This window comes from Alnus glutinosa, chromosome 11 (genome assembly GCF_958979055.1).
Source record: "Alnus glutinosa chromosome 11, dhAlnGlut1.1, whole genome shotgun sequence".
In the NCBI taxonomy this organism is placed as follows: Eukaryota; Viridiplantae; Streptophyta; class Magnoliopsida; order Fagales; family Betulaceae; genus Alnus; species Alnus glutinosa.
The window spans coordinates 435,428-462,166 of record NC_084896.1 but is presented as its reverse complement, the minus strand read 5'-3'; the positions used below and the strand labels follow the sequence as shown (position 1 = coordinate 462,166).

Below are 26,739 nucleotides of genomic sequence, written 5' to 3'. Positions count from 1 at the left end.
TTTATTTATTGATTGATTGAGACCTTAAAAACAATATTTAAATTTAAATTTTTATTTATTGTTTAATTGGCACAAAAACATTTTCCGACTGCAACTACAAATTCAGTGTATTTAATGGTGCTGAATGCTGATTTAGCTGTGCAGACGATGTTATATTATTAAAAGAAATTAAAATGTATTAATATTGGTGGTATATACACTATTAAATATACTAATTTTTAAACCCTAATCATAAAATGGAGAGGATCCCATTTTCGAGAATAATGTTACATATTTTTTATACTCATTTAATATCAGTTAATGTGATGTGTTTTAATTGGCTTCTCATTTCAAATACTTAAAAAAGTAAAAGAAATGTCACTTAAAACACGTCATGTTAATCAGTATAAAATAAGTGTGATAAATGATTGTGAATAGTAACATTATTTTTAAAGCAATGCTATATATTATATCCTCGTCCCATTAGACTGATGTGGTAATATTAATTAACCCTCATTAAAATAAAATAAAATAAAATAAGAATCGATGGACACCAACATTTTTATGGTTTGTTTGGATACCGAAAAGAATCCTGATTCTTTTCGAGTTTTTTTTTTCAAAACCTGACAACCTGCGATTAACTCGAGTAAAGGCCCGAATTGTTTCGACTTTGAGTTGATGACTGGGACCCACGTGCAGGACAAGTTGTCTCCCGTGGGTCCCATATTTAATTAATAAAATAATTAAAATTTAAATCAAGAAAAAAGAAAAAATTAAAAATTAAAAAAAAAAAAAAGAAAAAAAAGAAGGGTAGCTGCCTTTGGGGGTGGCCACGCGACCACCCCCGGTCACCTATGGGGGTGGTTGCCGTTTTTGCTTCTTCTTTTTTAAATTTTAATTATAATTATGTTTTTTTTTTAAAAAAAATATTTATTTATTTTTTAATTAAACAATCAATATATAATAAATTATTATTCTACAAAACTTTTCACAATACCAATCATTATACACAACTTTTCAAACTTTCAATCATTTTTTACAATTAAAAAATAATATTTTTCAATTTAAAATTTTTTTTTGTCTCGAAATTTATGAAAAGAATAGGAATTCAATTATGATTTCAAAAACTCAATATCCAAACACACCATTAGCATTTCTCACAAATTTATTGTCGATCTATTTTTTTTTTTTTTTTTATACCAACATTTTTGCCAATACCAAACTTATTTAGATCTCCTCAAATTTTCTACTTAAATTCTAGAAACTCCGGGCAGAAATGAGAGAGTGGTGCGGGTCCCGAAGGTCTTCAAACTGCTTAGGAAGTGGAACCTACGTGAGCCAGCACTCCAGATTCCAGAACCTACACCTCCTCTCTTTCATTTAAGAGAAATATTGGGGCAAAAAAACTATTATTTTATAGTCAATGTCCTCCGAACTAGACTATTAAAAAAAATTAATGTTTTTTATTTGGTCAGCAAAAAAAAAATGATCTTATATTTTTTGAAATAAGACAAAAAATATCTTTTTTTTTTTAAAAAAAAAAAAATGAAGAAAAAACATGGAAGTAGCCATTGGGGGTGGTAGAACCACCCCCTTGGTATTTTTTTATTTTTTAAAAAAATTTATGAAGGGTATTTTTGTCTTAGGAAAAACATTAAATTTTGCTAGTAATTTATGAGAAATTATCGGTAGTAATTTGAGAGAAATATGTGTAATTTTTTTCAAAAAAACAAAAAAAAATGTTGTACCGGAATAATTGCAACATGAATATAAATATATGAGAAGCCCAGCCACACAGAAGAAATATGAGAAGCCCAGGCTGGGGAAATGTGAGCTGCAGCCTGAAAACTCTGACTCATGTTCTTTAATTTGTGGGCTGGACTGAGCGGGCAGATTGGGCTCCGGCCCACGATCGCCCCTTTGGTGTTGACGAGCCTTTACTTGATGCTCACTGCGCTTCCTAGCTAGTAGCTTGCTTCGTTTGCTCCAAAGCCCCACTCTTCTCCCTTCGTAGAAAAAAGAACTAAAAACTCTCTCGTCTGTCTGTCTGTCTGTCTCTCGCTCTCTCAAACTTTCACATGGAGATCGATCTCAAAGAGTACCAATTGCGCTGCGAACTCCGAGGCCACGAAGGCGACGTAAGATCTTTTTCAAACTCATAATATTAACAAATCATTTTCCGATTTTTTTTTTTTCTTTTCCAAATTTGATAATCTTCACCACTTCTAAATTGCTCTGCACTTGTAAAGATTGCTAATCCTCAATTTTAATCTAGAATTTTCTACCTTTTCTTTTAAAATTTATAGTTATAGTTATACTTATTTCTGAATTGATTTACACTCATGAAGATTGCTAATCTTTCAATTAGCAAACGCGTTTAATTTGTGTTGAAATTCAATTCGATGACTAGGTACGTGGAATTTGTGTGTGTGGCAATGCGGGCATAGCGACGTCGTCTCGGGACCGGACCGTGCGGTTCTGGTCCCTGGACACGTCGGACGAGCGCAAGTACGCGGCGTCGAAGATTCTGCTGGGGCACACGAGCTTTGTGGGCCCGTTGGCGTGGATTTTTCCGAACGAGGAGTTCCCGGAGGGCGGTATCGTGTCCGGCGGCATGGACACGCTTGTTCTGGTGTGGGACTTGAGGACCGGTGAGAAGGTGCGGACGCTGAAAGGTCACCAATTGCAAGTGACTGGCGTTGCGTTGGATGATGGCGACATTGTGTCGGGGTCGGTTGATTGGTGAGTTTGTGTGCTTGAGCGGAATTTTTGTGTAAGATTGATAGGATGACATGACTAATCAACCAATCTTGTGGTAAACAGGAGTCAGTGAGTGTTGTATTTCAAAGATTGTGTTGTTAACTTTTTGAGTTGATAATTAAGAGGTGTGTAAACCTTAGTTGATTTGCAAGTTTTTACCCTGAGGAATTTCGTTTCTACGGCTACATATCGAAAAGAGAAAAAATTGTTTCTCAATATTATTCATCCAGAAACCCCCCCCCCCCCCCCCCCCCTCCCCGGTCCCCTCCTCTCCCCTCTTCTCAATATATATATATATATATATATATATATATATATATATATATATATATTTTATCATAAAAAATTTAGCTGGTTCAGTCTTTACTTTTTTGGTTGAGTTGAAACTTTTTTGAGAAGTGCCGAGGGGATAACTCAACTACATTGTCATGCATGAAAATGCTGCCAAAGGCCCAAAGAAAAAGGAACAAATTAAAAATTTAAAGAGTCAATAAAATGGAAAATAGGGAAGAGATGTCTGCTGTCTGCACTTATGAAGAGCATATCAAAGCAAAGCAACTCTCAGATCACTTATGGAATTTTCTAGACGTATGAAGAGTCAATAAGGGGACTATTCTTTGAACTGCACAACTTGCCATTTGTAATTTCTTAGCAAAACTGTGCAATTATTGTGTCAATCAGGAAAAAAAAAATGGAAGAAATTTTGTCACTTTGGTCAATAAGGGGACTATTTTTTGAACTGCACAACTTGCTATTTGTAATTTCTTAGTAAAACTGCCCAATTATTGTGTCAATCAGGGAAAAAAAAAAAATTGAAATTTTATCACTTTGGTTAATCATTGACCACATATAAAGTTTTTTTTTTTTTTTTTCAGAATATCCATGCTATTTATTTGAATCTTACTTTTTATTTCCAATACACAATATATTGTTTGTGTATTTCCATTTGTTGGGTTTTAATTGCAATTTATGGTTATACACATATTTTCTTAATAATTTCAGTTAGGATCTGAATTGTCCTTTGTGCAGTACATTAAGAAGGTGGAGAAATGGACAATCTATAGAATTCTTGGATGCTCATAAGGCACCAATCCAAGCAGTTATAAAGCTTCCTTCAGGCGAGCTTGTTACGGGTATAACATATTCAGTATATGGCTGATATGCCAGATATTGGGTTTTCAGATTCAGATGCTTAGATCCAATTATTGCTTTGAGTAACAACTTATGGTGTTGATTTGTTTTCTGCCACGATTTAGGTTCAAGTGATACAACTTTAAAACTTTGGAGGGGAAAGACATGTATACAAACTTTTGTTGGGCATACTGGTATGTTTATTTATTTATTTATTTTTTCACTCTCTTTTCCTTAATCATACTTTGTAATCTTCAAATAGTTGAAATCAGGAATCAAAATAATTGTAGAATTTGCTAAAATTGTTTTGAATTTTATCCCTCTATAAGTCAGAAGTGGAAGATACTCTCCATAACACCTATGATTTTAATGATATAATTGGTTAAAATGTTTACATACGTAATCCTCTGAATTTTAGTCATTTACATGGTACAATCGCTAAAAATGTGGAGATGCTGCTGCTTTTACTTAGGGGGATAAGATTTTGGCCTTTTAGGTAGTTGTAACACTTCTATTGCTTTTAAAAAGGTGTGAAAGCCTTGCCAATGAGCTCTAGCTCAATAGCACCTTCTCTCCTTTTAAAAATATGGCGAAGGTTGAGAAGGGAGGTCTGAGACCCATTGGGTGCTTTTGTTACTTACTAATGAATAAAAAATTGAGAGCCTCAAATTTCGAGGTCTTCCCTAGGCAAGGATTGGAATCAAAATCTCAACTTTTGTGAAGCTGATCCGTTAGATTGAGTTATGCACCTCATACCCTTAAGACTTGCGTCAACACCCCCCCCCCCCCACCACCAGCGGACTTCATAGTTCTTTGGAATAATTAGATTATGGATGTTATTTGATTGTCATTGTAACTGATTTGGGTTTATTCATAAATGTAATAATGGTATGGCTTGACTTATGAATGATGGGAGAGAGGTATGTACCATTTGAGCTAAAGCTCATTTGTGCTTGACAGTGGATGTTGTTAGTGGCGGCCAATGAGCTTTAGCTCAAATGGTACTTCCTCCCTTTGTAGCAAGGTTTAGGATGAGGTTGTGGGTGCAAGTCCCACTTACCAAGAAAAAAAGTGTATGCTGTTAGTAGTGATAATTACACCCAAAGCTGCTTACAATTGATAATACAAATTATCTGACCTACAGATGGATATTTGAATTAGAACATGCTTGTTTACTCCCATGAAATGCAAAAATCTGCGAAAGCTTTTCAGGTGTGAACTTTTCAGGGTTTAGTTCTTTTGTTTTAGTTACAAAGGTTGTTATCAGGTGATGCACTTTCGTAGGTTTTTTTATTTTCAAATTTTTTGTCTTAAAAGGTGGCAGTTATTAGCTTAAGCATGTTTTTATGCCTTGTGGATTTGCAGATACCGTTCGAGGTTTGGCAGTGATGTCTGGTTTGGGAATCCTTTCAGCATCACACGACGGGTGGGTTTGTGGTTGCAATAATTTTTCCTTAAATGATTGAATTGATGGTTCTGTTTCAGGAATTTACTTTTAGTGTTCATTTTCATGAAGAGCATTTCTTTGGTGTCAATGGATAATGTGAAAGGGAGGGCAATCAAAGCAAAAGAAACTTCCAGAATTGAGAACAAAACATAGGAAAGTATACCAACATAACAAATTTAATTTGACGGCAAGGGAAAAATACAGCTAGCATTTTTTAAAATTTGGATCAAGATTGCTTCTTGGGAGATATGTTTTGTAATAGGAAGCATAGAGGAGATGAATCTTTTGAAGTGGTGCTTACTTATCTTCATTACTGATAGTCCCCACTTTTTCAGTCTCATACTTCATCTTTTTCTTTTGTCTTGATTTAACCAAACATGCCAGGAAAAGGTTGGGTTCTTTGACATTTATAGGCACATATGTTTTGCAATCTTTTATATGGATTATCTTCATATTTTGGCACTCCCTCTTTTGGATAATAACTTAATCATTTGTTTGTTAGAAGAATTATTTCGTTAACTAAGATGTAATATTTTTTTAAGTAGAGTTTCATTTCCACAAAGAAAAAGGAAGAAAATGTGGGATCTGCTGCAAATCTACATTATATTTTGCTTGGTGGCTTGATTATTGATTGGTAAAAAAAAAAAAAGGCCTCTCATGGATGTCTGGATGGTACCCTGTGTATTTGTTTGTGCTTTGTGTTTTTTAATGACATTTCTCTTACTTATCAAAAAAATGGATGCCTGGATAGTAATTTTGTGATTGTAAAATATCCTACCCACTTCTGTGATTTTGAGGACATAAATGCTAGCCAGGGGTTTTCATGTTGACTTAATTGGGGGTTCATCTTGGTGATTTAATTGGTTGCAGATATTTGTTGATTATGCAAGCTTCTTTTTGGCCTCTCAAAAATGTTTTTTTTTTTTTTTTCCAATTCCTCGTATGAATTTTCAAATTTATCTTCTCCTTATTTGTTTTGCATAATAGGTGCCCCTAATTTTAATATTTTCGTTGCTACACTGCTACAGCTCCGTCAGGTTATGGGCGTTAAGTGGTGAATTATTAATGGAGATGGTTGGTCATACTTCCATTGTCTATTCAGTTGATTCACATGTCTCTGGACTTGTTGTCAGTGGTAGTGAAGATTGTTCTGCAAAGATATGGAAAGGTGATTTTATCTGGTTTTCATGCTTCTTTTTGGATAAGTTATCTGTGATTCTCACACGTGATTCATGTTCATGCAGAAATTTTAATTAGCTGGGATTTTGTCTGACTCAGTTTTGATTTCTGGATTCTATTTTAATCACGGAGTGATGGCCTTATGCTCAATAAGCTTGGGCCATAGTATATCTTTCATTTAAAATACAATATTACTTTTTTCTCCCACTCCAAGGAAACTTAAGTGATTTTTGTGCAGTGTAATATGTCCTATATGTCTTGCGATGTTTACCTAGTAAATCATGTCATGTTTCAGATGGTGTTTGTGTTCAGAGCATTGAGCATCCTGGTTGTGTTTGGGATGTCAAATTCTTGGACAATGGTGATATTGTAACAGCATGTTCAGATGGAGTTCTACGTATTTGGACAGTACACCAGGATAAGATTTCCGACTCTGTAGAACTCGAGTCATATGCTTCCCAAATTTCTCAGTACAAGCGAAGCAGGTATAATCATCCATCAGCTTCCAGTCTATGATGAACTGTTATGGGCTTTTTGCAATTTTGGAATCAATGCAATTTAGATAATCATCCTCTGTGACATTCTAATATTAGGTTTTGTATTCTAGGGACATCCCTCTTTTTTCCTTTTTCTTTTTTAAGACACCACTCTTTTTTAAGATATCTTAAAACATCTTTTTTGAACTTATAATTTTTTAATTATCATAACTTTTGTTTGAATTCCAAAGCTCTCCACCTATTTGTAATTAAAATTGAATTTCTGATCTCAGATAATTCTCTCTGACTTCTATGATTTATAACGTTTGATTTCCATTTAGACCAACGTTACTTGTTGGTTTTGACTTATTTACATGCTGTGACTTGTTTGCATTAGGAAGAAGGTTGGAGGATTGAAGCTGGATGATCTACCAGGGCTGGAGGCTTTACAGGTTCCAGGTTTGATTTTAATAGAACTTTTCCCTACAAACATTAAGTTCAATGTTTCTTAGTTCAAATGAATGAAAATATTTCAGTTCAAGTTGAGGACAAAAAGTTTTCTTGAAAATAAATTGTCAAAATAAAGACTTTTTTTTTTCTTATCTTTTTTTAATGATTCTATGTTGTCAGTATAAAAAAATCATATTACTAAGTCAAAAAAATTATATTAACAAAGAGTAGGAAACGTTTGTTGTTTTTATAGTTCGCATGCACCTTGGCCTGTGCCTTCACATTTTTCTTTTCAAATTTTTTTAAATAAAATAAGGAAAAAAGGAGCTTCCATGAATAGTACCACAGTGGCTTTTTTTTTTTTTTCCTATTCTTCTTATGTATGAAAAAACTGAGTGTTCAAATGTTTGTACAGGATTGATATGTTGCACCCAATTGCTGTCATATACTGCTTTATAAAAATTGTATTTCCTTTTTTGTATTATCAGGCACCAGTGATGGGCAGACAAAAGTTGTCAGAGAGGGTGACAATGGTGTGGCATATGCATGGAATTTGAGAGAACAAAAGTGGGATAAAGTAATATACAGTTTCATTTTCTAATAACCATATAAATAATTTCCATTATGGTTATATTTTACATGCAACATTAAGTTGTTGCTGATTTGGTGCTTGATACACTCTTTCCTTTTCCTTCCTTTGTGTGTTTAGTTAGAATACTATGCTCAGTAAGTTCATTTTTCTTAAAAGTTTAGGGCTCGTTTGCTAATTTTTTTGAAATGGTGCTTTTTGTTTTTTGGTTGTAATGCAACATAAAGGTGAAAGCAGTATTTAGTGTTTTATGTGTTGAGTTCAAACGAGCCCCATCTATTTGGTTTTTTAAATAGCAGATGACAATGACTGGAAATTTCTACATTTTTTCTCTTTTCTGAAGAAAAATGTTGGAAGTGGTTTTTTTTTTTTTTTTTTAATGTAAAAGGGTGACAGTTCTAGTTTACTGTGACATGTATAGAGCCAGCGTGTACATTACTTTTTTTTCTGGCTTCACTTTGGTGTTTGTATTTCCCTAGTCTATTTAATTGATCTTTTCGTTAGTAGTGTAGTGTTTTTTTGTGGCCTGGATATTTCTCGTTACTGTTTATTATTTTAATCTATCACTAGATCGATGAGGAATCTTTTTAATGCAATTCCTCATAATGGGGGATTCCAAAAATGTCCTTCATTTAGATATGTGTACTTTGGTATCTATTTTGCTGAGGTTATGCAGCAGTCTTGGCTTATGCTTGTAAAGGTGTCATACACTTCATACTTATGGTTTTAGTGTAGTCTTTATCCTATGTCTAGTTATTAATGTCAAATTTACCTTCACTTTTACATTCTCGGCCTTTAGCCTCTGTTTCGGCGCTGTTAGTAGACAGTGCCCCAACTCATGTTTCTATGGCGTCTACATCGAAGGTCATTCATCAAGAAGCTACGGCGTCTACGAGTCTTATTGGTTGGAATTTTGGGACTGGCTTGGATGAGGAGGAAGGTATTGTCTGGGCTAAGGAGGGAGAAAATTACCTGTGGGAGGGTGATGAAGCCTTTCCCCAGGCTCAGAAGGAGGGGAAAATGCAGTTATTGCTATGTCGGGTGCTTGGTCTTTCACCCAGGCTTTGGATGGGATGTCTGGGGTCCCTCCCCCCCCTTCCTTTGAAGGCGGGTTCTGCTTCCAAGCCGAAGGGGCAGAGGGAACTGAATAACTTATAGTGTTTAGTTAATTATGCGGGGTCCAGCGGTGGCAAAGGCACTAGGAAGTAGCGTCGTTGTGGGACTTTGTTTCTTTGGATTGTTGGGTTCTTTGTTTGCTTGGGCTGTTTGTCGGTTTTGGTTTTTTTTTTTTTAGTTCTTATCTTCTTTCTTTTGTTTGGTGTCCTTATGTATACTTCTAGTGTACTTTAAAGGCGCCTTACGCTTTTTATAAAATGCGCTTGCTTATTAAAAAAAAATTATTTGTTTCTTGAATACTTTTACATGCTCAGATTCTGTTGCTTTTTGATTGTCCTTTTTTTTTTTTTTTTTTTTTTTTTTTCTGTTTTTGATAGTAGAATATTTTATGTAGTCTTTTTTTTTTTTTTTAGATTGGTGAAGTTGTTGATGGACCGGATGACAACATGAAGCGTCCTGTTCTTGATGGAATTGAATATGACTATGGTCAGTGTCTTATGTTCTTTGGCAACTTCTAATATGGTTGAATTTTTGTCCAGAACAACTTAAACTTTTAGTTTTTTTTTTTTACTCAGTATTTGATGTTGATATTGGAGATGGTGAGCCTATTCGTAAGCTGCCCTATAATCGATCAGGTTTTTTTTTTCTTCAGCCCTTTGTTTAGCTGTGGTGGTTTTATAATTGCTGTATTTGTTGCTCTTCATTTTCCTTTGTACCTTGTTACATTATAATGCTGATTTTGTTTTCCCTATTTTTCTCAGAATTCTCACACATCTCAGTATTGATGTTATTGTATTACTGTAGTATCAGAAAAATGAAAGTGCTTGTCTTCCTTAATGTTATTAGCCCTTAGTTGTAGTTTTTTAAACTAATTACATTGTGGACAGCTAGTGAATCATGCATGTAGTTGTTAATTCGAGAAAATAACACAAAATTAGATATTTCCAGATAATCCGTATGCTACCGCTGACAACTGGCTTCTCAAGGAGAATCTTCCTCTTTCCTATCGGCAACAAATTGTAGAGTTTATACTCCAAAATTCTGGACAAAAGGACTTCACCCTTAATTCATCATTTCGTGATCCCTTTACCGGTGGTAAATATGATGTTGTTGTGGCACTTTGACATTAACATTTGAGGTGATCAATGAGGTCACTTGTTTTTTCTTGATTAATGTTTTCTGTTTTTCATTTCAGCTAATGCTTATGTACCTGGAGAACCTTCAAACATGTCTGGTGTGTATTTGGATTATTTAAAAAAATAAATTTACTGTTAGTGTTTGTTACATTCTCTTAGTTGCCCTTATGTCAATATCATATTATATACCTTAACTTCACAGCCTCCAATATGAGACTCTCTGTGGCTCTAATATTCTTCCACATTCTTGTTTATATAGCAGCTGCTTCATCGAAACCCACTTTCAAGCACATTCCTAAGGTATGCTCCTACAGTTTAGTTTCAATGGGTTTGGATGTATCAGTCAAGGGTTAGAGATGCGTTTTAGGAATTGCATGTTCATGTTTAGGGAACTTGTACAAAAGTATATATTGGGTGATTATAAAATTCCAAATATTTAATGCTTAGAAAAAAAAGGCCAAATATTTAATATTATATTTATTTTCACAAAAGATATAACATAGCGAACATAGCGTAGGTTTCTACAATGCACCTCGTACACCACTTTCACCAAAAGAGGCTGGTGGCTCTCCTACGTGTCTAATATGGCTGTGTTAGCCCACCAAAGGAGGCTGTACACCACTTTTACCAAAAGAGGCTGTACACCACTTTCACCAAAAGAGGCTGTTGGCCCTCCTACGTGTCTAATATGGCTCTGTTCCCTTGTTAGTTGAGATTAACACTTCCTTGAGTTGAGTTGTCAACTTATTTGTTAGTACTTCATGATAAATGATTCACTCTTAAACAATTATTTGTTTATAGTTTTTTGTATCATATTTCTGTTTGAAGGTTATGCTTGAATTTATTCCTTCTGACATTTTATGAATTTCTTTTCTATGGTATTGATTTTCAGGTATATGGGGGATTATGAGTTTTATAGTAGAAATTTCTCTTGCTTTGCTAGTTGTGTTTATATTTTTTTTCATGCAAATATTTTATACGTTCTATTATTTGGTGGCTATGCCAAGTAATTGGGCTTTAAGGCTTTTTAAAGGCAAGTTCTTTTGCCCCCTGAGCTTTTTAGGCAAAGTTTATTTTGCTATTCCGATTCTATATTCAGAGACTAGTACTGTTGATTTCATATCTATTTAGGAATCATTATTTGAATATCTTATCTATTGCTGGTTGAGTTCATAAATTGGGTGGATTGAATCTATTCATGTGGTCATTTACGTGGCATTCTTCAATCATTTTGTTTCCAGAAAGGAGTGCTTGTTTTTGATGTGGCTCAGTATGATGGGATCCTCAAAAAGATTACTGAGTTTAACAATGCTCTACTCTCTGATCCGGTAGGTTCTTTACATGGTTGAAGGACACATCAAAAATTAAATTTCACTTTATAGGAAAGGAATAAATTTTCTTTGACAAAGCTCTGTAATTCTACCTTAGTGCATTCCTGGTTAACTTGGATTTATTACAATATTTTGTAGGAAAAAAAGAATTTGTCTTTGACGGAACTTGAGCTTTCCAGACTGGGTGCAATTGTCAAACTTTTGAAGGACACATCACATTATCATTGTAGCAAATTTGCAGATGTTGATATTGCGTTGTTACTGAAACTGCTAAATTCATGGCCACTTGCTATGATATTTCCAGGTTAGAATGCCAAACTTCTTTGGCTTCTGATTAATTTTTCCTCAATAGAATTTAAATTCTCCCTGAGACCACCTTTCCTATTTCTGAATTTGTATGTGGCTACGCCTATTTCTTTTCTAAAACTTTTATTACTTATCAATAAAGAAAATTTTCTCATGCATATGAAAATAAAACTTCTATCGCAATGAAGTGCAATTGAATTTACTTTCTGGTAGAATTACAGAGCTCTATGCTCTACGGAGTTCTGTACTCAGATGCAAGTTGACATGCTATCTTTAGTAACTCTTAGTTTATCAACAGATGAATATGTGTTGTTTATGTCAAATACTGAATGCTTTGATTTTCACGTTTTCTTGGATATTGGACTGTGATTTTATCATATTATGCTTGATTTCTAAAAGAAGAAATAATATTACACTTTCAAGAAAATATTTTTGCTCACTCAGTTGATATTATGCTGTCTGTCTGCAGTTATTGATATTTTGAGGATGACTGTCCTGCACCCGGATGGGGCAACTGTTCTTTTCGATCATTTTGAAGCTGAAAATGGTATCTAAGTTAATGATGAGTGCCAGTTATGTTTTATTTTGAAATTGATCATACAAAGTATCATTTTATCATGTAAATGGTCATTTTTATTGCTATTTAGTTATGTCACATATAACAATCCTGAAATTATTTGTAAGAAAAAAAGAATAACCATCCTGAAATCTTAATGAAATGGTTGTTGAGGTTTAGAGGTAACTTCAAGTATGAGGACGCTTCTTTAGTTCTTGACCAATTTGATCTTTACTGTTGACTTTGTGAGCTCTATGCAGATGTACTAATGGAAATGATCAAAAAAGTCACTGCGAATCCTGCTATTCCTGGAAATCTTTTAACGAGCATCCGCGTAGTAACTAATCTATTCAAAAATTTGTGCTACTACAACTGGTTATATAAAAATCGAAGTGAGGTTGGTATCCGCTCTATTTTTATTTTCCTAGTTTGAACACACTTGCCAAGCAGTGGACTAACTTTGGTTTTGAGCTTGGTTGTTTGTTTGTGTGTGTAAACGCGCACACATGCGAGTGGGTGGGCACGCTTTGGTGTCTTTCTCTGTGTTTACTGCTAGGCATAGTATTGATGTATGGTTTTAACATTCTTGCCTAGATACATCAAATAGTTTTCACCTATGCATTTTATATCCAATGTTCTCTTTATTGTTGTTTTAAATTATTTTCTTAAAACATTTCCCATGGTTCTGTGGGGAACTTATGTTTTATAATTGGCTTCAAGTTTCTCTCTTTAACCTTTTCGATTCTAGAGCAATCCAAGCTTATACGGCGATATGTCCATATCTTTTTAACCTTCATGATTGACATAGAAACATCATTTCTTTGCAAAATTCTTGTCATTAACGCTCACAGACTCCCAACTTTTTACGCATAAATATTCTCCTTGTTCATTTTGAGATTGATGTGAAGATATAACTCTGAGGTACTTATTGTTGCTATCAATATATAATCAACAATAAATTTTTGAATATAGCCATATATGTCAGGAACATGATTTTAGCAGTCCTTTGGACCAGATTTGTTATTTGATATGAGCAAGTTCTTGAAGTATTTCATGTTAAGAAACCCAGCAAAACCTCCCATTGCAAAGGACCTGGCATCTTCCAGATTCCATTTTTAAGTAGTACGTTTTTTTTCAGGATTTTCTTTGCTGATTTCCTCACCCTTTTCAGTCTGGTCTGTTTGTTTGACTAGGCTTCTTGTTTTCCTTGTATCTTTGGGCTTCTTTATCTGGTCTTTTGGGTGTATAATCTGGGGAATAGCCCTATGATGGTGTAATTACTGTTTATTTTCTCTTTGATAAACTCACTTACCTAAATAGGTTCTTGAATGATTTCCTTATGCATTTTTCATTGGTAAGAAATATCCTGGGTTACTCAATCACTCAGTTTAAAATATTCTTTTCCTGGGTTTTTACTTGGATGATTGTTAAGGCAATTATAGATAGCTTGTCATAGCGAGACTGTTTTCAGTTTATATATACAAATGTTGTTTCATTTTTTGAACTGATTTTGCAGATTCTTGATGCGTTTTCAAGTTGTTTTTCATCTCCAAATAAGAATTTGCAGTTGTCTTATTCTTCTTTGATACTCAAGTAAGTAAATTTGCAGCTGTTCCATTGTAAAAGGAGAGATGATTTATCCAAAGTGGGACAGCCTGCACCTTTATAGATTGGATCATTAAACACCTCCAGCACAATTCATTTTTGACCTATTTGTCTTAGTAGCTTCTGCAATTGTTTCTTATGCATATTGTAATGTTGTAGTCATTCCTGGAGAAAACGGAAGATAGAATTTAAGTTTGGGCATATCTTTGTTTTCTAAAAGTTCTATACTTGCTATATTATTACACTATCTTGTAACTAGCCAAGTTTGGCATTGACCTTAAGCTTTTCTCTGGTGTGCTTCACAGCTATGCTGTGCTGTTAATTGAAAAGAAGGATCAAGAAGGTCAATCTCAAGTTCTTTCAGCAGCTCTTGAGGTATGTTTTAATGACAATGTCACCCAACTTGCAAATGTTTAACCTGCATTCTTTTCTGATTTGATGTCCTCATGAGAAATTTGGTTGAATGCATGGGTTTTTTTCCCCTTCATGTTGAGATGGATTGCATTGATTTTTTATTTTTTTTTCTTAATGATCTCTAGAGCTTTTTAGAAATGCGAATCATCAAAATTGATGCATCATGAGACTACGGTTTTTTTTCTTATTCTTTTGCAGATTGCAGAAGCAGAAAATCTAGAAGTTGATTCAAAATTCCGTGCTTTAGTTGCCATTGGATCACTGGTATCAATTTTTTTTTTTTTTGCTTGGGGGGGTGGGGCGTTGATCACTGCTATTCATTGATTACTCTCTTTATATTTATCCATGAAAGTAGTGGTCGATTTTGTTGAAGATCTGGCGGCCATCTTTTATAGATTTTTAAAGGGTATGCTTTTGCTTTCAACGTATAAACATATGAAATGCTTGTCCCAAAGACAAATTGCTCTGATTTTTCTTGCTCTAAAATGGTCAAACTTCTTAATTTTGAGTGCGCTCAAGCTTCATTGAGCTGCTCGTAGTGTCTGAACTTAAAGATTTGTGCTGGCCTACTACATACGTTAGGTGTTTCTTGTGTATACTGCCCGTGTATTTAGGGGCGCCTTACGCTTTTTTATAAAATTTCCATTACTCATAAAAAAAAAAAAAAAAGTGTGGGCCAAGACAATTTTTTCTTTCATCTCATAGGGAAATATTTCATGTGCACTGGTCACTTGGCAAAGTGATCCTCAATGGTCCACATGAATATGTTGTCAGAAGTTTAACATATATTTTGGAAACACCATAAAGACTCATGCCCTTACCAAAGTTTCTTTTGGCTCCAAAAGGCAAAATACATACGTCTACATAATGTTGTGGATTTGCATAATGTTAAGCATGAATAGGGAGAAAGTCTGAAATTTAGTGAGAAAGATTCAGTGGGTAGAACTTATTCAACATGAATTTAACAAACTTAACTGCTAGCAAAGTCTTATTGCATTGAAACCATATTTTGGTTTCACATTATGTATCCGTGTAACATATAAACCTTTGAACTGCCCAATTGTTTTAGTTAATAATGCTGTCACTGTGTTCTGTACTACAGATGCTCAATGGTCTTGTGAAAAGAATAGCCTTGGATTTTGATGTTGAGACCATTGCCAAAGCTGCAAAGGCTTCAAAAGAAGCCAAAATTGCTGAAGTTGGAGCTGACATTGAGCTGTTAACTAAACAGAACTGAAACTCTCAGTACCTGGTAACTAGTAATCTCTTCGTACCAACTCCTGTGAAATGCCTATGACATGTAAACTGGGAGATGAATGCATTCTTGCATCTGGGTGTCTGACAATACAAGCACACACAAATGCATACATGCTGCAGCGTGCACATTTTTAGCAGATAGCTTCCACCATGTAGTTTCTTACATTTCATCTTCTCTCTCAATTGGCTTAATACCCCAAGTGATTGGGGAATTAAGGCTTGTTTTGGCTGAGCTTAGTTTATGTTGCTGATTCCCATTTTTCCTCTTTTCCCCAGGTTTGGTTAAATCGGGCAGCTTGAAGTAAATCTTAAATCGGAGATGAACGGTCCATAAGGTTGATTGGACCTGAGAGTCTGCAGAAACGATGGTGCAAAACCAGGCCTGTATTTTCTTGTGTAAATGGAAAAAAACCTTCACATGCAAAAAAGGAACCCTCTGATTGATGAAGATGGCCTGGAATTTTGGCTGTCACAAGGCTTCATTTTTTCAAACGTTATTTGAAGCCTCATAGTTAACAATTATTTATGGAACTAATAGTGCAGCATTTTTCTCGTGTACACCGAGGCCTCAGTTGTACAATATTTGATGACGGTCGATTTAGAAAAAAAAAAAACAGTTTCAAATAGATGGAAGAAGTCGAATTGCTGATTTTTACTTACATTTCTCGATGTGCATCTCTCTGGATGAAGGTTGATGATTGATGATTCCTTTATTGGGTTTAAATTTAATGTCTTAAATAACTACAACCCACCTTGCCCAAGTGTAAGAAATTTGAGAGAATTGACTTCCATGGATACCTTTTCCTTCGTGAGTTATATAACTTATATCAGAGTAAACTTAAGAAAGCGAGACCCAAAGTTTCATTAGGTCGGATAACAAGTGAAATGTCAGTATTGTATATGAATCTTCTTGATAGTAACACAAAAATAAAATTCAGACCGTAAAGGACTTAACCTGATCCAAAGTTCCAAAATTGTTTGGATACTAATTTGGTTAACATCTTAGATGACGTTTTAAAATTATATATTTTAAAATTGCAAACCCAAATCGGACAGAAAAGAAAAAAAAGAAATGGGAGAAAGGTGAATGTCAAAAATTCATTTCCACTTGGCATAAAATTTTTGATCCCCCCAGAGCAACATTCTATTCAAAGGAAGCCGAACATTCCTCTCCTTCAAATGCAAATGCCTCGGCGCGATCCGCTTCTCCAGGCTAAACCCAAAGTACTGAGGAAATCCCTTCAGCTCCTCCACACTCCTATCCATCTCCTTCACCAAATAGATGTACTTGGGCCACAAGTTGTTATCAATGCTGTACCCAAAAATCGCCGGCAACCTCCCACAAGCCCTCGCCGCCTCCTCGTGCGAGAACCCTATGCGCCGCAGGAACCCAATCTTCTCTCGCAGCCTCTCGGTTCGCGTGTTCAGAAGATGGGCGTTCAGGTTAGTGGGCGAGCTCAGATTGTCCACCCCCAGCTGCCTCAGGTAATTGAGAGTTGGCCGGAGACAGAACTCGACGTCGGATAAGAGAATGCGGGGGCAGCGGAGGATCAGGCCGCGGGACTGTTCGGGGGAAGCGGGGAGGTCGGCGGCCAGGAAGTCGAAGACCGGAGCGACATCGGTGGGCTCGAAGGTGGAGGAGAAGAGGTGGGGGCAGAGGAAGGCGAGGCGAGTGAAGTCGGGGTCGGTGAAGCCCTTGGACTTGAGGAAGTCTACGGTGGCGAGGACGTGGTCGACCGTGTCCGGGGAGGGAGGCTTCTTGTTGTTGTTGGTGGCGGGGTCGAGTATGCGGAGGGCTCTGAGGTAGCGGAGGTTGTCGCGGTAGGATGTGCGGAATTTGAGGTAGAGAGGTTTGGGGGTGGGAGAGGGAGAGAGAGAGTTGGGGGTTGGGGTTTTGCTGGTGGGAGAGGAGGAAGAGAGGGTTGTGAGGGAGAGTAGACTGTGAAGCATTGTGTCGTTCGGTCTGGAGGGAAATGTATCCAAGTCGGAAAGACGGAGGAGTTTGTGGTTGTTGTTTTGGAAGGATGGGGAAGATGATTGGGGGGACTGACACGTCGGCAATGGTGAGTGCATATAGGAAGATAATTGTTTGGTTTATATCTCCGTACAATAGATTATCATTGAATCTACGGGTGACGTGGGTTACATATTCAATAATAAATTTGTACTCACAAAAATAATAATAATAATAATAAATTTGTAAAAAATAAAAATGTGCAAAAGAATAATATCAAACACTTCTAAAACAAATAGGAAATAGTATAAATATTAGGTTATTTTACTATATACTCACACGTATCACTTCATGATTTAAGAGTCTATGATTAATAAGTCAATCAATTTAAATGACATTTATTGTATTTAGATATTGAGATAATAGTTTATATAATACTTTTAGAGGCATCATCTTTTGTCACCTCAAAACATAATTTTTAACCATCTTGTTCATATGGCAAAATAATTTTCTCGTTAGCTTAAGGTTTTTTTTTTTTTTAAAAAAAAAAAAAGAAAAGAAAAAAAAAGAGTAGAAGTAACAAGAATTGTGTCTTGGGGTGACAATATATCATATCTCATACTTTTATTATGTCACTCACTAAATTATAATATACGTGACACTCATGTACGTAAAATGTGAACAGACACGTGAGTTTATAAGAGATTATAATAAAAGAAAATGTTTGAACTGTTACAGTTTTTATTACAATTTTTTTTTTATAAATTACCGTGATAATTCATTAATTGATTAAAAAATTAATAATGCATAATTTACACGAGAAACACTAATTAAACTAATTTAATTGATAAGCTAATTCTTTTAAAAAACACTATTTAATAAAGTAATATTATATACAACAATCTTATTCTACTTTACACATGTGCTACTTCTTTTTCTTTTTTTCTTTTTTAAAAAAAAATACTTCATTCAACTCTTTGAATTTTTTTTCAAATACTTATTAGGCACGAGCAAAGTAAGATAAAAAAATAAGATAAATTATTATACTCTCTTTTTTTCTTTTTTTTTTTCTTTTTTTCTTTTTTTTTTTTCTTTTTTTTTTTTTTATAGGTATGATACTCTCTTTAATAAAAGGTTTTTACGCAACATTTTCCTTTTGCATTAACATTGTGTGTGTGTGTGTGTGTGATGTACACGTCAACTGTCAAAACGAAGCGTATCCCCCTGAAGGGCCAGACTTGGCTACACAAATGAGAAAGAGAAATATCTGCTGCTTTTTGGATAAAGTCATAAAACTAACAGCCATGGTCGTTACACCTCACAGTGGCCAGTGCAGTTCTGAAACTGAGAGAGACCCAGTTCCATAGGCTCCACCAATGGAGGCTTTGAACCCATCTCTACCCAAGACCCTTTGCTTCAAATCCCATCTTCTCCGTTCCACCTTCAAACCCCAGCTCGTCCCCTACAGCTCCAAAACTCAGAGTCTCAGCGGTTCAAGAGGTCTCTCATTCACCTTCACTTGCAAGCTAAAGACCCCTCAAGATGTCAACAACAAGGACAAGAGCGTATCCAAGAAGATTGTGCTGTCGGACGCGGCACCGCCGCTGGCGGAGGAGGGTGGTGGAGGAACTGGAAATGGGAAGGTTCCGGCAAAGTCAGGGAGTGTAGGTGGTGTGATGGGGTTGGTGAAGAGGTTCCCCAGAAGGGTTCTGACGATTCTGTCTAATCTGCCTTTAGCTATTGGAGAAATGTTCACTGTTGCTGCTCTAATGGCCCTGGGTATGTTGTGTTGTTCTTTACTCTTCTCAAACTCTAATTCTCCAAGTTTCTGAATTATGATTCTGCCTTTTTCCATTAATTTTGGCAATCGGGTACGCTCGGGGTGTATATATAAGTAAGTGCGTGGTTAGAAGCTAAGAAAATGTTTCCATTTCCTTCTGTTTTTGCCCACATAAATTTATGATCGTATGATTGTTAGCTTTATTTAACTAAACATTTAGTACACCAAATGAATGCCCTTTCATTCCCTTTCAGCTACATTTGTACTCAAAATGTTCTTCTCATAGAGTCCAAAGAGTGTGCTTCTTGCCTCATAATTAAGAAGTCAATGGCGCCAATTTTTAAAAGACCTTGAATCTTGTAGATGAGATTTTAGTTCATAAAAAGATAGTCATTTTATCAAACTGCTTTAGTTTCATATATAGCTACTTGCTAGTGCTGTCTGAAATTGTGCCCTGATGCATTATAATTAAAAATTGGTTTTGTATGTATCCACTGCTACTACAGGTACTTTCATTGATCAAGGTGAAGCTCCAGACTTCTATTTCCAAAAGTACCCTGAAGAAAATCCTGTATTGGGATTCTTCACTTGGAGATGGGTTCTCACCCTTGGGTTTGACCACATGTACTCGTCCCCCATTTTTCTTGGAACATTAGTTCTCCTGGGTGCATCACTGATGGCCTGCACTTACACAACACAGATCCCCCTGGTTAAGGTCGCAAGAAGGTCTCTAATTGAATTACTTTCTCATACTTGTGTCATCTTTCCCTAGGTATGAGCTGGAGGAACTTTTCATTCACAAAACTTGGTTGATGTATGCAGATGGAATTTTGTAAGCTCTACTGAGGCTATCCGCAAGCAGGAATATTCAGACATTCTGCCCAGAGCATCAATTCAAGATTTAGGTGTTATTCTGATGGGAGCTGGATATGAGGTTATACTATCTTATACTTGCTTTCTTTTCTGGACAGAGTTTTCCTCTAAATTTAGTTGGAAGAACTTCCTTCAACACAGTCTATAAAATTATCATGTATTCTTTGAACATGTGAGAAGTGCATGCTTTTTAATGCTATTAAAAAAAAAAAAGTATTTTTCACATGCTAAGAGACGCATATCAATTTTAGAGATTGGGTTGAAGGAAGTTTCCTCCAACCCACTTTGGAGGAAAACCCTGACCTTTCCTTTTTTTTTCTTTCTTTTGTTAAATTTGTTTCTTTTTTTCCCATTTATTTAATTGCTCTTTGCTTTTGATTCCATTCATTCATCCCTATTGTACATTTGTAAAAGAGGCGATGCCTGTTCTTTTGGGTAGACTTGCAATTACCAGGACAAGATGTGACATTCTGGTACTATCATATATTAACAATATCCTGCATGCAATCCTCTGTTTGGTTGTTGTAGGTATTCTTGAAAGGGCCATCCTTATATGCCTTTAAGGGGCTTGCTGGTCGATTTGCCCCTATTGGAGTACATTTAGCAATGCTACTGATAATGGCCGGTGGAACTCTTAGTGCAGTTGGGAGCTTCAGAGGTTTAGTCACAGTTCCACAGGGGCTGAATTTTGTTGTTGGGGATGTATTAGGTCCAAGTGGATTTCTCTCTACTCCAACTGAAGGTTTCAATACCGAGGTTCATGTCAACAGATTCTACATGGACTACTATGACAGTGGAGAGGTAGATGTTGATTTTTTGTTTTTTCACTAGTGAAAATCCATACACAGAAAAAACCTTATTGCAAGTTGTAATAGCTTAACATTGAAATCGTCATTTGATCAAAGGCTTCCTGGAGATCTCTTATAACTGGTTATCTATTACTTTTTTCTATGACTCTATGTTTCAGTGGGAACCTCCAGTAAGTCTTTAATTCAATGGATGTTGGTTAGTGAGTGTTCATGAGTCTTATCATGTGGGAGCCTTAGAGCTTTCTTATTTATACTATGTTCCTCCAGTAATCTCTATTGTGATGATGCCTCCCCTCAGTTTCCCTTACTCATTGCTAAAGTATTTTATGTGTTGTTTTCTCTGGCTTTATAGGTATCACAGTTTCACACTGATCTTTCACTGTTTGACCTTGATGGGAAGGAGGTAATGAGGAAAACAATTAGCGTAAATGATCCTTTAAGGTATGGTGGGATTACTATATACCAGACAGATTGGAGTTTTTCAGCACTGCAAATTCTTAAGGATGATGAAGGACCTTTTAATCTGGCTATGGCACCTCTAAAGCTCAACGGAGACAAGAAGCTTTTTGGGACCTTCTTACCTGTCGGAGATGCTGAGTCTCCTAATGTTAAGGGAATGTATGTATTTATCTGTTTGTGCGTGTGTGTATATAGATATTCCAGCTGGATATGCTGATTCTCCTAAGGTTAAAGGAATTTACGTGTGCTATGGGCAGAACTGCGTGTTTTGTCTTTTCAGTACTTTCCCTTCATTCTAATTTCTTCTTCCCTTTACCATTTGGAAATTCAGATCAATGCTTGCTCGTGATCTACAATCAATCGTCCTGTATGATCAGGAAGGAAAATTTGTTGGAGTTCGACGGCCTAGCTCTAAGCTCCCAATTGATATAGATGGTACAAAAATTGTTATTGTAGATGCAATAGGTAGTAGTGGCCTTGACTTGAAGGTGATGACTCAAAAAATTACTCTTGTACTAAACAATATGGGATTTTCTTTGACTGCTTAGTTTTATTTGTGTTGGAACTAAACATGGTTTCTTCCCTCAGACTGACCCCGGGGTGCCAGTTGTTTATGCTGGATTTGGTGCTCTAATGCTCACAACTTGCATCAGTTATCTGTCCCATTCACAGGTAAGATTTCTGCTTTACTTGATTGAAGTTGGTTGTATGTGTTTTGAAACTTGAAATTCTTTGCCTGAATTTTGATCAGGGTTCTTAGTAATGTTACATTTTGCCATTTTGAGCTAGTTACTATTATAATTTACATTCTGACACCTGTTATAACAATCATGATTTCATGTTCACATTTAAAAATGATACCTTTAGCCATAAGCCAATGTTGAAATGTTGTTCTGGACTTGCAAATTGAAATGGTGATAGAGATTAGAAGTTAGTAAATCATATGTCCTACATCATAACTTTTCTAATGTAAGGGCGCATAGATGTTGACTTTTGAAATTGCCATTGTTCTTCTTCTTTTTTTAAATTATTATATTCTAAAAAGCCATTGTTGAAACCATGATTCCAATTGATCATACTCATGTTTCATCATTTTCTTCTCTGAACAATCAAAAGATTTGGGCCTTACAAGATGGAACAACAGTTCTTGTTGGAGGAAAAACTAACCGAGCAAAGGGTGAATTCCCAGAGGAGATGAATTGCTTGCTTGATCGGGTCCCAGAAATAGTTGAATCATCTCTTTCCAAGGAACCTGATAGAAATAGTGGCTAGTTTATGAGACCTAGAGATGGAAAGGAAGATCGCTTGAAGTGAGATGATACAATCTGAATGTCCAGCTTAGCAAAGAAGGGCACCACTCAATCCCAAGTTAATTATTTGACTCAACTTTGTCTCGGCAGCTGAAGTTGTCTTTCCAAGTGTATAGTTGCAAGCAATTTTCGGCTTGTATTAGGGTTTCCAGGGCCAGGTTCCAAGCCACGAGATTTTGTGCAGTCTTTCTTTCTCTTCCAAATTGCATATTCACCAATAATCTCACCCACCCACCATACAAGATGTAATAGTTGAGACTGTTAAAGAAATATGTCATGAATACACTATCATTCTTTATAACCACTAGGTTTACACTTTCTGTAACACCTAATGAATTTATTAGGACGATTAAGAATACTTTAATAAAAATAATAGCTTTAAGTTGGATCAAATATACTTGATGTTAATTTTATATTATCAGTTTGAAAATCTTATGAGGTGGACAGTTTCCAACTAGGCTCTAATTTGCATTATGAATAATTAGACATTTAAGATTTAATTAATTTGACTTAAAAGAAAAAAAAAATGGATTAATTAAAATAGTGTAAAGATTTGTAATTAGGTCGTACAGTGATGAACTAAGTGCGTTATAATATAAGAAAAGATTTAATATTTTTAGAGTATAAGACCTTTTTACAAGTGCATTATAGAAAAAATTTTACTTTCACATATAAACATTCACGTAAACACTATAGGTCTTCACATAGGCTTTGAAATTTAAAAATAAAATAAAATTTAGTGCAATGTAGGAAGCTCACGTGAACTCTAGAATTTGTCAAGGGCAATACACGTCTTCTTGTAGACTTGTAGTGCACGGTAGGTTGTTCAAGTGTATTCCAGAAATGCTTAAAATTATTATTCTTTTGTTTTTTGAACACAGTGCCTTCTTCTTCTATTTCATTCTTGAGAAAACATCCCCAAAGGGTACATAACCAGGAAAAAACAAATGATACAATCACAGCAGCACAGGATACAAACAAATCGCCCAAATGCGAGAAAGCAGAGCCCGTAGGCCATCGCAGTGAACAGAGATAAAGAATCTCTACCCACAAAACCAGAAACACCTGGTTTGAAGCAGCTACCAAAACGGTAGACTGTGAATACAAAGTAGGAATATACAACAACAAAACAACACAAACAGCAACCCAGAATACAGACACCGGCAAGAAACGACTGCCGGAGACGGCGTGTGTAAAACACGCGCCTTCTTTGGGAACCTCCTTAGCAGCAGACGACCTTCACAAGTAGAGATCAGCACCTTCCGAGATCGGGGAAAACAGTTGTAGCCCACACACGCTAAAAATAGAACTGAAACGCCGGCGCGTGCGAGTCACACACCGACCAGAGACGAACTGCACGGCCTCGAAAAATAACCAACCTGACCAGAAAAGGCCGGCCACCGCACTTGGCAAGTTCTTGTTGGAGAAAAACCAGTCGAGGTTGACAGATCTGGCGTTGAACATAACTCCACCGGAAATCCTCCAACACCCACCGTTCTTCACGGGCCAGCACCTGAAAATCACTGCTTGCAACAAGAAAACTACAGAAAAAAGAAAACCCCAACAACCTCCACCAATTCAAGCACTGGGAGGAACAAAAATCCAACAGCCAAAAGGCTTGGAGACAAAAACACCATCAACCAAACGGCCAGGGGAAACACCAGCACCAGGAGGGGGAGACATGGAGCCTCCCCCCCGGTGAACAGAGCTCACTGAGTTCTCTCTCTCTAGAAATATCATACCTTTTCTCTCTAGAAAGGGAGGATTTTGATTAAAATTATTATTCTTTTTATTTTTTAACAAACCGCTTAAAATTATTATGCAGTCTCGAACAGCAGTCAAATGATTCTAGAGAAATTCGCAGCTTGCTTTTACGAAAATACCGAATATGTCCCAAAAAGTTTGCCTATAAATACTCCAAGGCAGTGCAATAAATTTCATTCAAAAATAAAAAATTATTCGTCTCTTATCTCGTACGAGCAGCTATTGTATATGGTATAATTCTTTTATTTTTATGTCAATTCTAGTTATTCGAATATAATTTATGTCGATATAATGTTTAAATTGCTAGGAAAAGTATGATTAAATATCTTAGGGAATAATATTATATTCAATCATCATTTTAATATTAAAAATGCGTTGTTCTTCTATCTAAAAATTATTTCGTATTTTACAATAATTGTTGTGATACCCAAATAATATTAAGATGAATAGATATGTCGATATGATGCCTAAATAATATTAAGATGTTTAGATAAGCTGTTATAATGTCCAAGTTGTATTATAACATTGTAAACATATTGTTATGCTGTCCGAATTTGTAGGATAAAGGCTAAGTATAGGAATGATGTTTCTCGAGGTATTTTAGAATTGTATAATTTGAAATAAGGATTAGAAATGAGAAATAAATAATACAAGTAAATGTGGAGGTACAACATTAACACTAAAAGTAAGTGTGTGTGTGTGTGTGTGTATACATATAATGTGTTTGCATGTGTGAATATGATATAAAATAAGATATATACAATTCTGGGTTATATTTATAGAGTAAGTAGTATTTAATGATGTTATCCTCTCTGAATACTTTACTACAAATAGACTCAAAAGAAAAATGAGTAGTTGAGAATGTAAGTCCTGTAGATAGTCATGCTAGTTGGGGTACAATTTCTAAGCCAACTATACATTTTATGGCAATGGATGATTATCCTGATTTTCAACCTGACCCTTTCAACATATTACCCGATGACATTGATGTGTGGACTCCACCTAGGGGAAATTGGGATAATTGGGGTAATTAGGTGCTATCTATACCAAAAAATGGTTGGAATGAGATTCTTTAATCACCAACTGAACATGCTTCTGATAAATAATATGTATATAAAGCTTTAACTATGTTTGAGAAATCTCATTCCAACCACTTTAACTATGCTTCCGATAAAGAATAGTTAAAGCCTTACATACTTTTTCTTTATCAGAAGCATGCTCAATTGGGGATTGAGGAGTCTCATTCCAACCATTTTTTGGTATAGGTGACACCCAGTTACTCCAGTTATCCTCCAAGTATTAGTGTCACCGGATAATATGCCTAAAGAGTCAAGTTGAAAATGATCATCCATTGTCATAAACTGTATAGTTGGCTCATAAATACTACTTACTATATACATATAACCCAATATTTGTATATATCTAATTTTATATTATTTTCACACACATTAGTAATTCGAACAACTAATTGTAATATGATGAAATCCATATGCATGAACAGATAAACCCTGCACCTCAGGCTGTCCAAACATGCGACCCCTATCAAAACCCTCTCTCATTCACGAATAGAACAAGCTGCAATTCCATGTCGAATTGCAGCCAATCCCCATCCCTCTATTATATGGTTTAGTGGGGGCAAATTATTTGACCAAAGGACTAAAATTCAGGACACAATTATTGACTAATTTTCAACGACTCCGCTATACTAACGACATATCTAATCATCTTAATTGTTGACAATCAGCTGTCAAGAAGAAAAGTTTGATTTTTATTCTCTCTCTCTCTCGACGTTTCTTGCGGACAGCTGATTGACCTGGCCAGGACCATCAACTAAACACGGATGAGAAAATTTACCGGAAAACATTTCGAAAAAGGGATAAATTAAGAACAAAGTGCAATAATAGTTATCGAAAAATGGCAGTGAAGCTGTTTAAACTCAACAGTGGACATAATTATGGTGCTGTTAGTGGGAGAAAATGGGTACTCTTGAACCCAGTTTCGGCACAACCACAAGCAGAGTTCGCTCCCAAAAGGCCAAAACAGACAACAATTCCACCA

The 26,739-nt window shown here is 35.7% G+C and overlaps 3 protein-coding genes across 4 annotated transcripts; 2 read left to right on the top strand and 1 right to left on the bottom strand.

The window, feature by feature from the left end:
- The first annotated feature begins 1,952 nt into the window (after positions 1–1,952).
- Positions 1,953–16,358, top strand: LOC133881875 (uncharacterized). Of its 2 annotated transcripts, none has more exons than XM_062320933.1 (23): positions 1,953–2,117; positions 2,390–2,721; positions 3,769–3,872; positions 3,996–4,064; positions 5,236–5,296; positions 6,346–6,485; positions 6,792–6,981; positions 7,370–7,431; positions 7,911–7,999; positions 9,541–9,613; positions 9,703–9,762; positions 10,076–10,222; positions 10,323–10,361; positions 10,526–10,563; positions 11,505–11,591; positions 11,733–11,898; positions 12,370–12,447; positions 12,717–12,853; positions 13,973–14,049; positions 14,367–14,436; positions 14,674–14,739; positions 15,578–15,727; positions 16,009–16,358. In XM_062320933.1, exons 1-22 carry the CDS (start codon positions 2,058–2,060, stop codon positions 15,710–15,712), a joined length of 2,280 nt encoding a protein of 759 aa, XP_062176917.1. In that variant the 5' UTR covers positions 1,953–2,057; the 3' UTR covers positions 15,713–15,727; positions 16,009–16,358. The 2 variants fall into 2 exon arrangements, with proteins under 2 accessions (XP_062176917.1, XP_062176916.1); XM_062320932.1 differs by having other exon boundaries at positions 10,523–10,563.
- A 451-nt stretch (positions 16,359–16,809) lies between these two features.
- LOC133882518 (transcription termination factor MTEF1, chloroplastic) lies at positions 16,810–17,798 on the bottom strand. Its single transcript, XM_062321707.1, has one exon. It carries the CDS (start codon positions 17,680–17,682, stop codon positions 16,831–16,833), a length of 852 nt encoding a protein of 283 aa, XP_062177691.1. The 5' UTR covers positions 17,683–17,798; the 3' UTR covers positions 16,810–16,830.
- Positions 17,799–18,924: 1,126 nt separating this feature from the next.
- LOC133882517 (cytochrome c biogenesis protein CCS1, chloroplastic) lies at positions 18,925–23,236 on the top strand. Its single transcript, XM_062321706.1, has 8 exons — positions 18,925–19,465; positions 19,973–20,192; positions 20,289–20,400; positions 20,868–21,140; positions 21,501–21,766; positions 21,939–22,095; positions 22,196–22,279; positions 22,724–23,236. The coding sequence occupies exons 1-8, from the start codon at positions 19,063–19,065 to the stop codon at positions 22,877–22,879; spliced, it is 1,671 nt and encodes a 556-aa protein (XP_062177690.1). The 5' UTR covers positions 18,925–19,062; the 3' UTR covers positions 22,880–23,236.
- Positions 23,237–26,739: the final 3,503 nt, after the last annotated feature.